This window comes from Antedon mediterranea, chromosome 6 (assembly GCF_964355755.1).
Source record: "Antedon mediterranea chromosome 6, ecAntMedi1.1, whole genome shotgun sequence".
NCBI lineage: Eukaryota > Metazoa > Echinodermata > Crinoidea > Comatulida > Antedonidae > Antedon > Antedon mediterranea.
In genome coordinates this window covers 22,657,765-22,675,132 of record NC_092675.1, presented here as the reverse complement: position 1 = coordinate 22,675,132, position 17,368 = coordinate 22,657,765, and the positions used below count along the sequence as shown (strand labels likewise).

Here is a 17,368-nt window from a genome sequence, read left to right as displayed (position 1 = left end):
AGGATGTTCTTTTATTATTATTTTATTTTAATTTGCCAAAGTAGTTTATGCAGGTCATATTTTTTACTTCACTTCACTGGTATACTTTAAGGTCAGTGAATTTTGTCACCTGGCACAGTACCTAAGGAATGCATTCATAAGGAGAGGCTCGTCACTGGCTTACAATACAACAATTTCTTTGGAATTTTAAGTTGAAAACTCTGTCCAAGAACTTTGCATACTATTTTACCGGTCTGTTTTACAGGAAAATTATAGTGATAATAAATTGAGTACTGTATATCATTTTGTCATTGTCAAACTAAAGGAAAACACTTTGAGCCTTCTGATCAGCATTGGTTGTTTCACCAAACAAGTGTGGAAACTGTCACATGTATTTTAATAGCGAATTATCTATCTGTATATTATGTATTCATCATAGCTTGACGTTTAAAAGCATCCATTATGTGTCTCTATTATTGTTGTGATGCAAATGAGCTGTTATTAAAACTACTATAGTCTAGATTGTAATAGATAAGCAAGGTGACTACAGAACAGTGTGCATCTTCCTAAAGTAGTGTGCTTGTTGAAGCGTGTTTCGTCACTATATAATTGTATTTGAGATCTCTTGCAGTTTACTTGTAGCACTCAACTGTAGGTACTTTGTGACCTTCGTAGGATATGTTCAATGAATTCTTTCAATTGGAACATCTTGAATTTACATTAAACAATATGTGAGTGTCATTCCTAAGTGAAAATATAATCAATGTGTTTGTGTTTTGTAATTTGCAAGATAATAGCAACAGACTCCTTAGCAGGCTTCAATCTCAACTTGTCAACGCTTTAACAGGATTATTTCAAAGCGCAAACAAGTTTACCTGTATCTCAGATTTGTATGCGAATAGAACCTATGTAAACAAAAATATTTTGTTTTTATTTTATTTCAATATCGTCAGTATTATTTAAAACAACATGTTCTGTGGAGGTATTACAGTAGTATAAATGGTTATTTTATCAATGGACAACGAAAACAAGTTATTTATGTCTGATTATTTGATTGGATGTGGAAAGCTGTCGTATGCAAGCTGGTAAATACATGGATTAAAAACAGTCCGTAGGAAATTGTTCGATTGCATTTATTTGAAATTTATGTCACAATATCACCTGTTTTAATTTGTTGGATTTATTCATGATGATACCAGTAAGATTTCATCGCACTGTTCGTCCCCGAAGGGTTACACTCGCAAATGTTGATTTTAGGTGAGTGATTATCTTTTTTTTTTATTAGTGTGTATGCTAAAGGACATGTTTGTTTTCTAGATTGTATCTTCAAATTAAATATTAAAATATTTTAAAATGAGAATTTGAAACCATTTAACTCTAATTAATAGATATCAGATCAGGAAGCATGCAACGATAAACAAGCGACCATACTTTTGTTTTTATACATGCCTTTTAAAACACAACTTAATTAACTTAAAAAATATCCATCAATGTAAAAAAAAACCTGAAACATTACCTACTTTGTATATAGGTTTATTTATCACCAGTTTAAACTTTCATTACTTGAATTTGGGAAATTATATTCTCATAATTAATTTTTTTTTTATGAATGTAGTATACCATTGTCAGTTTAAATTTTAAAGTACTAAGTACTGTATTTATTCAGACAATAAATAGATTAAAATATGAAACCAAAGAAATTAGAAAAGTTGTTTATCCTACTACTATACTGTAGTACCGTATACTATTTATGATGTCCTTGATAAAATAATTTTATCAAAAATCCATCAAATTATGGTATAATCATAGAAGAATAAAATCATTGTACAGTATTCTTCACAATATTGCTCATAATTATCATCATCTTCTAAATGGACAAAGACAGAATGGTTCCTACAGTTCTATGATGAAAACTTATCATCAATTGTTGTCGTCCTAGTATAAATGGGCCTTAACAGGATATTTGTATTTCTATTTGCACTATCTATCCCAATATTTTTAGGTATCTATGCTAGACAAATAACTAAAGTTTATTTAATGATTGAGCACTGAATATTTCAAAATTACTTATCATCTCAAAGATTATAATTAATATCAAAGATAACTGTACATGGTAAAACCATGGAGTAACATTCCATTCAATATGAAATAGCAGATATGCCAGTTTGAAACTCATATGCATTTATTTATTTATTTATTTATTACCATATTTACTGAGGGTAGCCTATCCAGTTCCTAATAGAACTGATCATTCAGGGCCCTCGATAAAACAAACATACAGTACAACACATAAAATATTAAATATTCAAATGACATAAAATATATTAAAGGCTTAAAAATTTACAATGATTATATAAAATTCATATAAAAGTTAAAATCGTTGACAGATAAAAATATATATATATATATATATATATATACATAGTACGAACAATAAACTGGAAATAAATTGTTTAAGTTCACGTTTAAAGGAAATAACATTTTCAGATTGTCGAATGATTTTAGGAATCATATTAAAATACATAGGCGCTTTATAACTGAAACATTGTTTAAAAATCTCTAAAGAAGGTCGAGGAATAATATAATTACAATTAGAGATGGATCTGGTAGTAGGTCGACCTCCAGGCTGAGTCCTGGTTAACATGCGACTGATGTAATCCGGAACGGTATTGATGGAAGCCCGATAGGCGAGACAACCAAGTTGAAACTGATAACGTTGAGAAACGGATGAGATAGAAATGGTGTTATCAATAAGGTGGGATGGGGTATGAGGGTGAACTTTCAAGATAACTCTTTTAGCTCTATTTTGAAGTTTCTGGACTTTAGCAACGAGTGGTGCATATTTTAGTCATGCACCCAGTGGCATTAAGAAATAGGACGAAGGCCCCTGGTTTAACATCCCTAATTTACACCCCTAATTACCCACCCCGTTCAGTGTAGTAAACTTTTTTATTAAACAAAATCATCATACAATGTAATTTTAACAAATCTCACTGAGGCCTGTAAAGATTACTCACTTGTTTCCGAGATTCTACATCTATGTAATACGCTTTCACATGTTCATTTCATTTCTTAAAATATTTTGATTAATAATATGATTGTTTGAAAAAAAGATATTTTCAGACTGAACCAATTAAAAAAAAAATTATTATTTTAAAGATTATGAATTTAAGCATTAGAAAAATTGAAAAAAAACCTGAACGAAGAATGAGAGTAGAAAAGATAGGTATGTGAGCATATTATAAAGTAAAAATTGATGGTTTATGAATGAAACAGACAATTATCTTGAGATACTTATCATGGATTCACATAGCTATTAACGTATTATTAATAAGAATGTGCGAATCTTTGACATTTACCTTTTAAATCTCTTTGTGGTTTGATATATTAGTACATTAAATATTTTGATTTTTTTGTATACTTTATCAGTAGTTGTGATTCATAAAAATAATCTTTTTTTAAAATAAATTGAAACCTTTATATTATAATTATATAGCTCTTCTCTAAACTTTTTTCCCTGTTGAAATGCTGCTAGTGTAACTGCCTGGCAGCTTGGAGAATGGCCAACGTGAGCCTAAATACTAACGCGCACAAAAAATATAGGATTAAATTGTTATATTAAATGATTATGGGACATTGTAATGTGCAGTAGGTTTATTCACATGTGTTTTAAGGTGTTTTTTTCATGCTGCGCCTTTAGAGGGACAGAAGTATTGGGAGAAAGTATCAAGCAGAAGCTTTAGTATACTATTATTACTAAGGCTGAAAAATGGGGATTTGTGAACTTGGACTAGGCATGCTCAAACCCCAACGCATGTCGGGGAGAAGAAAGTATGAGATGTATGCAGACAGTAGTCTGTAAATAAACAATGTTTTTGTTTTGGCTGTCAGCGTCGTCGTCGGCATTTAGCATTGAATAATGGTCAAATCCTTTCACTATGGTAAATAGTTGGCGAATGGTGTTTATCCGACTTTTACATTAAACAAAATGTTTAATACAGATTGTTAAACAAAAAGAATTGATAATTATCATAATAAATCATCATTATTATTAAATAGAATATCAATAAAAAAAAGCATCATTTAATGAAGAAATGAAAACAAAAAAATTAAACTGTTACGTCAAAAAGTCGAACGTCGTTTTTTTTTGTAAGAAATATTTCTTGTTTATTTTGAAATTTTATAGAAATTCGGGAGTAACACTTTTCAGTTGTTTTTGTACTATGTAACATTGTTTTTCTATTGCTGGTTTACACCTTTTCTACAAACCATATTGTATCAAAGCACTTGAACCAATTTGAAAAGTTTGCAGGTAGAAATATACAAAATTCTATAATACCATCTGAATTAACTGTAAGGTCATCTTTTATTAATAGGCATATGCAGTGTGCAAGGATAAAGCACATTGCACTAAAGAAGATAATAGGTAATTGTGCAAATAGTTTGTAGTAATACAAGATACAATCAAGTTATTTGCTAATTGCTTCATTTGTAGCTTAAAAAATAAAAGGACACATTTGCGCTAATACAGTATACAAAAATGTTTATCAGTGCGATGGTTTCCCTAACATTGCGATCATTTTGATACCATGTGTGTATGATTGCGTGAAATAGGAAGAAGTGGAGAATTTAGACATTTTTAGTACATATTTTAGATTTTAGACTGTTGTGATGGTTAGTTTGTTTTTTTTGGCCATTTCTTGAAATACAGCCATGATGATTGTCTGCACTTGATTTTCCAAGTTAAATTCTTTCCTGAAAGCTACTTTTATTCACCCTATACAATTTATGCACTTTCAGATCGAAGAGCAGATAGAAGCTATAGCTTGTTTTATCAGATCAAATTTCCAATACTGTTACATTAAAAACAGAAATAATTGATAAATATTTTGAAATAATGGCAAAATTATTCAAGCATTGTTGGTGTTAGTTAAGATGGGGTTATGTAGCTGTCATACATAACGCCAAGGATGACGTGTAGTGAGTGGAGTTAACGGCACTGCCTAGTTTAAAGGCCTATGCTACGCAGTATGTGTGAACGTACTGTACCCTGGATGACGTGTAGTGAGTGGAGTTAACGGCACTGCCTAGTTCAAAGGCATATGCTACGCAGTAGGTGTGAACGTAGTTAACGGCACTGCCTAGTTTAAAGGCATATGCTACGCAGTATGTGTGAACGTACTGTACCCTGGATGACGTGTAGTGAGTGGAGTTAACGGCACTGCCTAGTTCAAAGGCATATGCTACGCAGTAGGTGTGAACACGTAGTTAACGGCACTGCCTAGTTTAAAGGCATATGCTACGCAGTATGTGTGAACGTACTGTACCCTGGATGACGTGTAGTGAGTGGAGTTAACGGCACTACCTAGTTCAAAGGCATATGCTACGCAGTATGTGTGAACGTACTGTACCCTGGATGACGTGTAGTGAGTGGAGTTAACGGCACTACCTAGTTCAAAGGCATATGCTACACAGTATGTGTGAACGTACTGTACCCTGGATGACGTGTAGTGAGTGGAGTTAACGGCACTACCTAGTTCAAAGGCATATGCTACACAGTATGTGTGAACGTACTGTACCCTAAATTAACCTTTAAATGCATTAGTAAAATGAAATTTCTTGATTTACATATTTATTGACTCAATTAAAATAAATTTAGAATAAATTAGCATAATTTTTCTGACTAATTAATATTGTTACTAGTATTTATTGATTAATTTTCTACATGTTTTTTCATTCTGAATGGAATTGATATTTATAACCTCAAAATCGATTGTAATTTAATACAAGTCGCTTCTTTTTGACTAATTGACTGTCAGAAATTAAATTCTGGATTGAAACAATTGATGAACATATTTATGAGGAGGATTTTGTCTTTTTCCTGCTTGTATTTTGATCAATCACAACACAATGGGTTGTCCAAACTGCTGATTGTGATTGGTCAACTCACTTGCATTACATGTATACCCTCCAATTAAGAACCAAGCTTCAGGCAGTACAGCAGGTCTACTTTCGATTCTAGAAACTGTCTTTTTGTTGCTTAATTAAAATATATGAAGTGTTAGATTCTTCAATATTACCTTTTTACCTTGTCAAGATATGCACATCATGTATTTGAAAAACTCTATAGACTTGTGATTGACAAGTTGACACTAAAGCTAGGGGCCTGTTTCTAACAATTCCTATGAATGTTTTTATTAAAATCATGTTGTAGTAAAATTTTTACTAAAAAAAATTGTTTCTGAGTTTTTAATCAATGTTGTGGAATGATGTGATTATTAACAGAGAGTGTGTTGTGTGTTCACACCATTTTTTTTAGATTCTGATGTAAAGCCCATGTGCCATATATTATATTATATAACACCTAAATAAATTCCTGTCATTTGATTGGTTGATTTTGGATCACATGGCGTGCAATAGTACGCACTATTAAACGATGAAATGATGAAATGTTATATATCAACTCGGCTTTGCCTCGTTGACTATTATAACCTTTCATCATTCCCCTTATGCCATTATTTTTACCATTACACTCATAAACATTCATTATTTGTATACTAACTATACTATTAGGCCTCCAGATTGATGCTCTACTTACAAATTTATTATTTTATATAATTATTATGTATGAGTTAGTTAAATAAAATGATGGCGTGTATCAGCAATTTTACAGAAAATATGATTACCAGTACATATCGTCATTGGTTCATCCACAGCTGGATGTAAACCTTCCTCAAGAATTTTTTCATCAATGTTAATATAGCTTCAGAGAAGACTGAGGAAATTGATGAAAAAATTCTTGAGGAAGGTTTACATCCAGCTGTGGATGAACCAATGACGATATGTACTGGTAATCATATTTTCTGTAAAATTGCTGATACACGCCATCATTTTATTTAACTAACTCATACATAATAATTATATAAAATAATAAATTTGTAAGTAAAGCATCAATCTGGAGGCCTAATAGTATAGTTAGTATACAAATAATGAATGTTTATGAGTGTAATGGTAAAAATAATGGCATAAGGGGAATGATGAAAGGTTATAATAGTCAACGAGGCAAAGCCGAGTTGATATATAACATTTCATCATTTGATCGTTTAATAGTGCGTACTATTGCACGCCATGTGATCCACAATCAACCAATCAAATGACAGGAATAATGAAATGTCTTCCTCATCTTCTTCTTAGCTACATTCTGTGATCCTTTTTCTGTCCTCCATTTCATTTGATTTCTTTTATGTTGATTTATTTGTGTAATATTTTTTTTAAATAAGTTGTGCTTTCTTTTAGTGTATTTTGACAAAAGCATATTTTCTCTTTAAAACTAATTGAAAAATAATATCTTGTTTTACTGCAGATTCAGCACATTCAAACCATATTATGTTTTTGTGAGGTGTTTTATTAATTCTGTGAAACTACCAGTAACTGTTTCCACTGAAATTGAATTACAGCAGCATTAAAATAAGCATTTTTATGGATGTTACTAACATGAATAATTCTTATTAGCTACCCATAACCATGTGACAAAAGTACAAAGTTGAAAATGGACATTAAAGCTCAGAGCTAAGTTGATGATGTCATCTTAACACATTCAATGCATTGATAAGAAGCACAGAAAAATAACTTACTCAACAATCTTCTAAATTGTGTTGTTCTGCTGTGATGCAATTAATTAATCAAGTTCAATATACTTTAGATTATATATACAGTACTTAATAATTTGCAAAATATAAAAACATTACGAGTTAAGATGACTATAACGAGGCATTTAATAAAAAGGCAAACTGCCTTAAAATGTAAATGTGACATGTTTAATTATTTGTTTATACTTTACATTTTTAGTGTATACAATTGTAGTTCTTTTAGACAAATATATATTTAAATCAACATTTTGTTTTTAATGGTTTGTGAGGTAATTCTCTGGTCAGAGGAGGTACAGTGTTTTTGTTTAAGTTACTTGTTTACCTCATTCAAAATAATAAATATCTGTATTGCCAATCAATCAAGCATCCTTCTTTTGTTAAATTTGTTAATTTTCTAAATGTTTTATGTATTTAAAATTTTAATATGTAATGTAATTTAAATTAGGAAGTTCCAATGTTTTCTTTTTGTATTTGGGGACCCCAATGGAATAATTAAAACTTTCGTTGGTTATCCTCAGTTCATTCAGTTAATATTGTTTTTTTCTTCTTTCTTTCTTTTTTTTTGGACCATAATATTTAATGAGGGTGATCCATCCAGCAATTGCTAATCATTAGGTTCACAAGACAAACATATACACAAGATGCTCTACATAAACAAAGTCATTACAAGTCTTTGGGAGTGGAGTTGTAATTTTGTCTTGACATGTGATGTGACTTGAACCCAGGATTGGTAGCCAAGCATCATAACCACCAAGCCACAACTTCTCCTTTTTTTTTTTATTTGTGTCAGTAAAATTGAATGAAATTTTATGAAAAATTAATATGGAATATCAATTATCAGCTATGGTGAATTTTGAACCCTGCTAAAGAAAGAATGTTAACGAAATTAATATTAAATAAGTGAATGTGACAAAAATTAATTAATTAACTGTTCAAGGTTGAAAAAACACACGCACAAAAAAAAATTGAAATTGAGATATCTACAGAACAACCAAGACAAAAAAGTCAATACTAATTAAAAAAAATCTTGTACTTGTAGCAAATCTATTTCACATTAAAAATAATTTATTAAAAAAACACAATTGATAACGTCAACCATTTCCATGGAGATATATTCTTCAATTGATTTCATTGTTGAAATTAATGCTAATAGACTCGTGGACACGAGGATATTTAGGCTCTATTAAAATAGACAGTTTTCATTTAGTATATAAACAATACATTAACAATGAAACATTCAATCCTACAAAATACAACCAGTTAGGATCTGATTTTCTGTTTTTATTTGCTAAAATCTTAACAAAATCAATGTTTTTTTTTTATATTTTAAAGGAAAATTTGTTTAATCCGCTACTATTTTTATTGTAATTACCTTTAGCAAATGATATTCAAATGACTTTCCAAACCGATAAAAAGATATATAAATTGTCAAAATGTCGATTGTCGATTCAGAAACTAACCGTTAGCTGATTTGTGATTGAAACAATTATATAATTAATGAAGCAATAGAATTTAAATATCTACTTTAAATTCTTGTGAATTTTAAAGATCCAATACATGTTTTTAATACAGCAAACCATTGAAATTGAAAATGTATCGTTAATATATTTGTATAGCGTTTTCCACAAACACTGTTTTCTCGATTCGCTCTTGACTGAGATGTTAGTTTACACTTTTTAAGTACATCCTTCTCCTTTAAGGGTCATGTTATGTCAGTGCCGCCAACTGCTCATCAATATGTCCATGACAGTGGTTATGTAAGCTAGTAGACCGGGATAACCCCGTACTCGTCACGAAAGATGTACTAGGTTCTTTTAGTCCTAATTCGAAAAGAAGTAAAATAAAATTAAGTGGTTGATAATGTCTCAATATTTTGAAATGATGGTTGTAGCATTATAAATGAAATGTCAGGAATTCTCAACCATATTCTATTTCCATTTTGAAACACATGGTGTACACCGCAAACCTTTCTAGTATATTTCTCTTTAGACGAGGTATAGCTATTGAAAATTCTGAAGTTGTTTCAGATCTAACGACCATTGTTGCCATGTTCAAAAGGGGGTTGTAACAATAACAGAAGTCAGCTGGTAGACTTATTAACCCATTGGGGCACTGGTATAAGTAATAAATAAGCTGTATCTGTCTTCTACATATCTCAAGGTTATCATGGTATATCATGTGGGGTGGCCGACCTATTATATTAAATTAATGAAGACTGTTCTTACAACTGTCCAGTCAAAAAGTTACGCGGCGTTTTTTGTAAGAAATATTTCTTGTTTAATATGATGTCATCAAGAATTCAGGATAAGATATATGGATCTCAACATGATTGAATTTTAAATATCAAACTACTAGTTATTTTTTTAATTTTCATTTTTGAATACATGTTATCCAAATAGGCGACCATTCTCGTTTGTAGAATCCTGATTATATCCTCCTACAGTGGCTCAAGTTTTTTACGTTCCTAAATAATCCAGTTGACAGAATATACAATACACTACGCAGTTTTGTAGCAGGTACAGTGATCACACAAGCAATTACTGTGGATGTAATCGGCATGATTCAGATCGGTTTGATTGATTCAGACCGGTTTGATTCGGATCGGCTTAAGCGTGCATAGAACATACATCAGACCTATTTTTCATTAAGTACATTCATTTGAGATAATACAACAAATTGATTGTCAGACATGAATGTTTATGAATAAGACAGTAGAATAGTTATCATGAGTTGAAAGACTGTTTTAATCACTGAATTTAAGCTGGGTTGAATATCAGATTTTCAAGGAATGTAACTATTCTCTCCATTCAACAAACACAAAACATTCATTTTTAGTTTTATAAATTTACACATCTCCTGGTTCTAGTAAATTCAATTATTCTGCCCTTTTCATATTCAATATAAATACAACTTGAACTTGGGGTAGTTGTGACATCATTTTACAGGAAATAGTAAATATGAATTTCATCTTTTACCTCATGCAATTATTTGTACCATTCCACTCATAAGCATTAATTATCTATACTATTTTGGTATTTTTAGTGAAAATCTTCTCTTAAACCAATCATAAAACAGTAAATGTTTTAGCCATACATTTATAATAATTAATATACCAAATAAAACATGTCACGGACTTGACACTGTATCATCATTACAGGATTATGGATGTTATTCATTCATTTCAATCTTTTATTTCGTAATCTCTGATGCATAGAAATTAAAAATTACATATAAATTAATTAAAAATAAATAAGACTGTACTATTACTAACTACTCATCTGAGGATAGCATTCCACCTAGAGAGCATCTTTGACTTATATAAGACGCGTTGCCTATAATCGTTGAGACTAAAACATTTTCACTTGAATTGAGTCTACACATCAGGCCAAACACTTATTGTTCGATTTAACATAGAAACTGTGGTAAACTGAAAGCGCATCACATGTGCTTGTTATTACAGTATATAGTTGTTATTCTGTCTTATATTTGTTATCTTTGCATTTCTGCTTAGGCTAATCAGTCATCAACAGAATAATTTCTCAAGTTAGAAAATACATTATACTATTAACATGATGTACATTCACCCCCAGTTCGGGTATTTTCATTCCTAAAGAGTATTGTATCCATAAAGTGATCAAGGTCACATTTTAATTTTGTATCCTAACAGCAAAGTGTTTAACACTTCATTACCTGAAGTGTATCATTGTGCTAATGAAATTTTAATGGGTCAAAATCATTTGTGCATGACTTTTAATATATTATTTTGTTTAAATCTTTTACAAAACAAGTTTATTCTTAGCAGTAGAAGTGCCTGAGAAGAACAATATTTTTCGAAAAGCATTTATTTTTGATAACTGATGTGTAACGTTCACAGACAAAATTAGTATGTGCCTCTTTGCTTTGTCAGGTTTTTACTCACATTTCTACAGTGTGTTAAAAATCAAATAATTAAAATAAAAGAATGTACATAAATACAATAAGAAGACAAACCATCACTATCATCTTTCTTAGAATGAGTACCACAAAATGTAGGTTTGCATTACAACTACAGAATGCTATGTGTACTATTCTCTGACCCCCACAGCATGGTTATATTCTCATCATTTACTTCCCTTGTGGGATATAAGGATGGCCTAATACAAACTAATGCTTCTTTATACTACATACAGTACTACAGTATTGGCAATCATATGGGCATTCCATAAATACCTCTCACACAGCAGACTTGTAGCACCGTGCTGTCATACTTTTTAAAACACAGACTAAAACAATGTAGAACGTTGTTTCATTTCGTATGCTCACTGAAATGATGTCGTACTGAATCACATCCCAACAACATATTTCTATTAATTGTTATACGTATAATTTTCACACATTTTATAATCAATTTCAAGTATTTTTTCTCTTCGTCTACCAAATTGTAGTTTTTCTTTTAGATCTGTGTTTTGTCACGGACTCCTATCTACAAGTTTCTACCATATTCCACTGCAAGCCAAACAGCTACAGGCTAATTTAATTGGCTGTGTATTTTTATTAAAGTATACTTTTTTTTACTAAACTCAACAGGGTATGTCCAGAATTAGCTGAATTATTTCTATTAATAGTGTTTTGACAATAGATGGTTATTATTTAACATATTTGTACAAATATTTCTTAAAATAAATGAACAAAAAAGTTCTTTATTGGAAATATTTCAAATTTAGTTTTTAGTGTTTTAATACATACATGCTTTATGAATTAGCATTAAAATCCCTGGATAGTTTCCTACTGTATAGCATTATGTAAGTGTTATTTATATGAATATAGACAAGAAATTAATATTTTAGTCCATTACTATTGAAGTATTGTCATTACCATACATTTCTTAATGAAAAGAAACACTTGTCAAGGACTAGAACTTATGACATCATAGTTACTATTTGCATACATTTAATTTGGTTGAACCACGTCTTCTGAACCAGTCTGGTCCAACCTTAACATAGAAATGCCACTAAAGCTCTATCTACATTATCAAACTTTTTGTGACAAAAAAATGTGATGTGCCCATATATGGACATGATGATGTCATATCACTACTATTTTTGGGAATATCACTACCATATTAGGGCACATCAAACTTTTTTTGTCAAACTAGTTTGATAGTGTAGACAGAGCTTTAGGTTAGTGTCAGCTGATGTCAGAATCTTGATTTTATAGAGCTGTACATCACCACTTTGACAAATAATGTAATGCATAATTTAAACTAAGTTTTGGCTACTGTGACTCATATTATGGACATAATGGACTCGGCTGGTGTATGCCAAAAAGTCACTTCAATCATGTTGTTGATTGGCCAGAATCTAAAATTACAATCCAGTATGGCCTATCTGGTTCTATCCTGAGCGGATTTTCGCTCAATTGTCCGTTCTCCACATTCTGTGTAAATGGTCATAGAAATATAGACTCTATTTGTTTCAATTTTCCGCTTTCTGTTACCGCTTACCGTAACCTCTTACCGTTGGCCTTAAGTCACAATTGAAAGCTTCCTCCTGAACATTCTCCGGAAGCAAACACATACAGTAGATCGGTGTGTTGGTTTTTCCTGAATATGCCTGCCATTTGATTCAATTCATCAAACTATATTAGGACATATGCAATCAAATTGTTTATTGTGTGTCACAAGTGCCATTAACTAGCAGGTTAATGTTGAACACCATCTCTAAGTAAATACAGTTAATTGATTCGCCCCATTAGTTGTTCTTTATGGAAGAAATAGGTTCAACTGCAGAAGGTGGAAATTCAACACATTTTGTTTGATTCAAATTTTCTGGCTTAAAATTAACAACACAATTGAATCATTCAAATGCGTCAATGTTTATTATAATGAGAAGTGCATATTAGAAACATCATAAATTTGAACGTCTAATTTGACGTCAAACAACACTTTATTACTTGTGTCTCATATGCTTTCTAGTAATCCTAGTTGAATCATTTACATTTTCAAACAAAAAAATTGCACACGTCACAATGACAGTTTATCGAGAAAAAAAATCCATAATGTTTTTTTAGTGTGTAATCAATTTTATTTCATTTATTTTGTCATTAAAACATTTTTTTTTCAACCAGTACGGTACTCATAATTTTATCTTGATTTTAAAATTTAATAAAAATTGTGCATATGATGAACAACAACAGGGTGCATTGTAGGGCCTATACATATTTACTTCCTAAAAATTGCTGAAGCTTGGTTTTCAATTTCAAACGGTTATTAGTGAATATTCGATTCTAATCCATTTGAAATTGAACTATAAACAGGAGTAAAGATCTTCTTTCAAATTCCAATAGTAATAATTTCAGTGGCAGATAGGAAGAGGCCCACAGTCTAAAGGCCTGTTTCTGCTGCAATAAAATAAACGGTGTGAATAAATTAACTCCATTTTCTTGGGAGCAGAAACAGGACAATTTTGTGGTAACCAGTTAAAAGGCAGCGCAAAATAACCGGTTAAAAATACCCATTCAACCGGTGTTAGAATGCCATTTAACCAGTTATCGCTGAGCAATTTTTAGCTGCAACACGAAATAACGGTTATTTGATTGACAGCTACTGACTTTGAGTCAACTACACTGCAGTAACATTTGAATAAACCGCCAGGACCAATTGCATTTTGGGTAATTCTAACGATTTTTGTCAACAACCACCCACTGATTTAAACAGTTATTTTGGTGCAAAATTGAGCAGAAATGCAGTCAATATAAAAATTAAATTTTTGAAATAATCGGTAGTATTCGGCGCTCTGCAGCAGAAACAGACCCCATGAATTATGATTGTGCTGCTTGAGCTGCAGTAATTTTGTTGGATAATATTGGGTTTTGTGGTTGTGCTTGACTATATATAAACCTCTTTAGTTTATAAAACGTTATCCTCATGCTTACCAAATCTATAAACAGGGTTGAACTTAAAAGGTGCATAATCTTTTTCCGTCTTGAAATTAAAAAAAAATACCCTGAAGAGATACATGCTTGCGTTTCAAGCTTTAATGGTTTTTGAGTTCAAATCAAATCTATTTAAATATCCAAAAGAGCACAATAGCTCACAATAAACCTCAAATCTACATTAAATAGGATAATAATATTAAAATAAGGTTTAATACTGTTCTACGACGCTCACTAAAATCAAATTTCCGTAATATAATAATATGATAATAATAGTTTTCTTTTATCAAACAGCAGAAGAATGCATATTGTATTTAGTAAATGTATTAATAGTTTGAGTGAATAGTACCACTTTACTTTTTTTCCAAGTTTGAATTTGAATACATCTATTAGAACCTCACTTAATTCTACTCATTGTAACAGAAATAGTAAAGAGAAAAAGCTCAACAACTTTTTGTCATTAGTTAATGATTGGAACACTACCAACTGTGCGTAACAAATGTTCATTCTCTTGTACATCATTTTTATTATACAGGTTAAGTGATTTACTGTATTTGATGTACAGTAAATCAGATTGCTTTTGTTACTAAATAATATCAGGGTACAAAGTATATGGCTTTTGAAAGACATCCTTTTTTAACAATTCTAGATTTGTGTCTAACTAACACCCCATTTACACTTCATCGATGATTTATTAGCCGGCCTAAAGTCGGCCCAATGCCGGCTTACTTTTTAGCCTGCAATGTGTTTACACTTAACCAAAAAGCCGACCTTGGACCCCTACTATTGTGTTTACACTTGCTCTCGCGGAAGAGTGCTCAATGACACAATAATTTCGCTACATTCACGTCATATCTGCTCATGTGCGCTACCAACCATCTTAAAAAGTTAATATTATTAAGCGTTGTCGATCTACACTAGGCATCAAATAACGGTATTTGATATGAATCAAAACAATTGTATTATTGCTTTACTACGTCTCGTTTTCTGAAGAATAGTAGTAGATCAATTCAAATTCACCAATTTAATTTCAACGAAGAAACTAGGCCTCTATAGGCCTCCTAGGCCTAGCCTAGTAGTAGATGAAACCCGTTTATTTTATGACCGCAAGTGCCGGCCCGAAGCCTGCAATTGCCGGCCCGAAGCCTACTCTAGACTAGGATCAAAATTGCGCTGGCTCGAGGCCGGCTCGGTTGTTCCCAGAGTGTTTACACTGTTGACTCAGAACCGGCCTTAAGCCGGCCTCAGGCTCGCTAAAATCTAAAGTGTAAATGGGGTCTAACCAGAAACCTGCATTCCCTAGCACAGTGAGAATAAAAGATTAAATTATGCCTGTATACATGATCCCCATACTGCACCAGTGCATATTGGCCAATACAGGAAAAAGTTGCCTGTGCGCCCTCAATCATAAATAAGCCTATATGTTTTATGCCATATAGTTGTGGATTTGATAGTGGGGAGACATGATTCAAAGAGCCCTTTAGGAGATCTGTTGGGTCCTGAAGGTTTTCCTACAGCATAACAGAGGTTCTACTATGATAGTTGTCTTCTTATGAAAGGCAGTTCAGGTTAAATCCATTGACATTTTTAAAGTGATTGATGCTTGTTTGCATGAATAATTTGTTTTGACAAGTAGACTAATCCCCAGATTAGCATCACCTCCTAAGGAGATTAAGAAAATGTTCAGACATATAAAGTATAAAGTAGACAAATGCCAAACTACAGCAATTAATTATATAATGTCCAGCTAAAAGCTATGTAAATGTTCGATGGAGTTTGCTTTCATATCATAAAGCAAGGTCACACTATAGCATCTTTCACACGTCATTTGTTCCGGTATGGCTCCGGCAACTAAAATTGCATCTCAATGTTCATTTTCGCTGCATTGCACACAGCTATGCTCCAATCTTTTTACTTGATATGCGCATTGCGTGTCGCTAATAATCTTACGTGAACCTGAACTGAGGCCGCAACCGAATCAGAGCAAGTTAGTGTTGTAACAGAAGTAAATTTATTTATTTCTTAAACATGAACACTGATGAAAATACACCATTTATGTTTGGAATTGGTTACATCTATCATGAGCAACATTGCTAAGCCGTGACACGTGTTTATGAATATTTATTTATTACACACAGTACACAACAGAACTAAACAATTGTTGATAATTTCAGGAAGTATTAAATGTGAAAATACATGGGACATTGGCAACCATGTTATATAGAACATGGCAGCAAAAACAATGTAAAATTTACGACCCTAAGAAAGCTATAGTAATTGTCTTGAAGTCTAATATATTGTTGAATTAGTGCATGATTATTGATAATGAATTAGATAGCTTTAATAATAGTCATGTGGCATTTTGATATAATGTTGAATACATAACAAATAGATTTCCGGAAGGTATGTCACAGATGTTTCATGTTGTTTGAGGATTTCATTATTGTCTAATCAAAATGTATTAAGTTTTAATTTAACAACATGAGAAATATTTAATAATTTTTTCAGATTATGATATTGCAAAATGTTATTTTAAATGTTACCCCATAATGTTATTGTTTCAATTTCTGAAATATATTTTATGTGTATTAATTTCATAAAATATTGAAATATAATATCCAATGTACAGGCAACAGATAGTAGTTTAGTGTTTTTTAGGTTCAGGTACTGTATAAAACATAGTATGTTAATGTATTTATATAGCGCAGTCCAAAAACAATGTCATCTCAATGCGCTGTGGATGTTACACTTTTTTAAATTACATGCTTTCTCCTAGAAATGGATTTAGAAATGATACGTCATGTTAACACAACAGAGGTGCATTAATA

The 17,368-nt window shown here is 31.5% G+C and overlaps 1 protein-coding gene across 2 annotated transcripts in view; it reads left to right on the top strand.

Annotated features, from left to right (window-relative positions):
- LOC140052365 (3',5'-cyclic-AMP phosphodiesterase 4C-like) overlaps positions 1-17,368 on the top strand; it is a 99,751-nt gene that overhangs the window by 33,972 nt on the left and 48,411 nt on the right. The window contains exon 1 of one of the 2 annotated variants that reach the window (XM_072097907.1): positions 1,048-1,236. The exons of the other annotated variant lie outside the window; for it this stretch is intronic. Within the exon in view, the coding sequence (XP_071954008.1) occupies positions 1,166-1,236 (71 nt within the window). The 5' untranslated portion in view covers positions 1,048-1,165. Of the gene's footprint in view, positions 1-1,047; positions 1,237-17,368 lie in introns of those variants that run through there. 2 annotated transcript variants of the gene reach the window in all.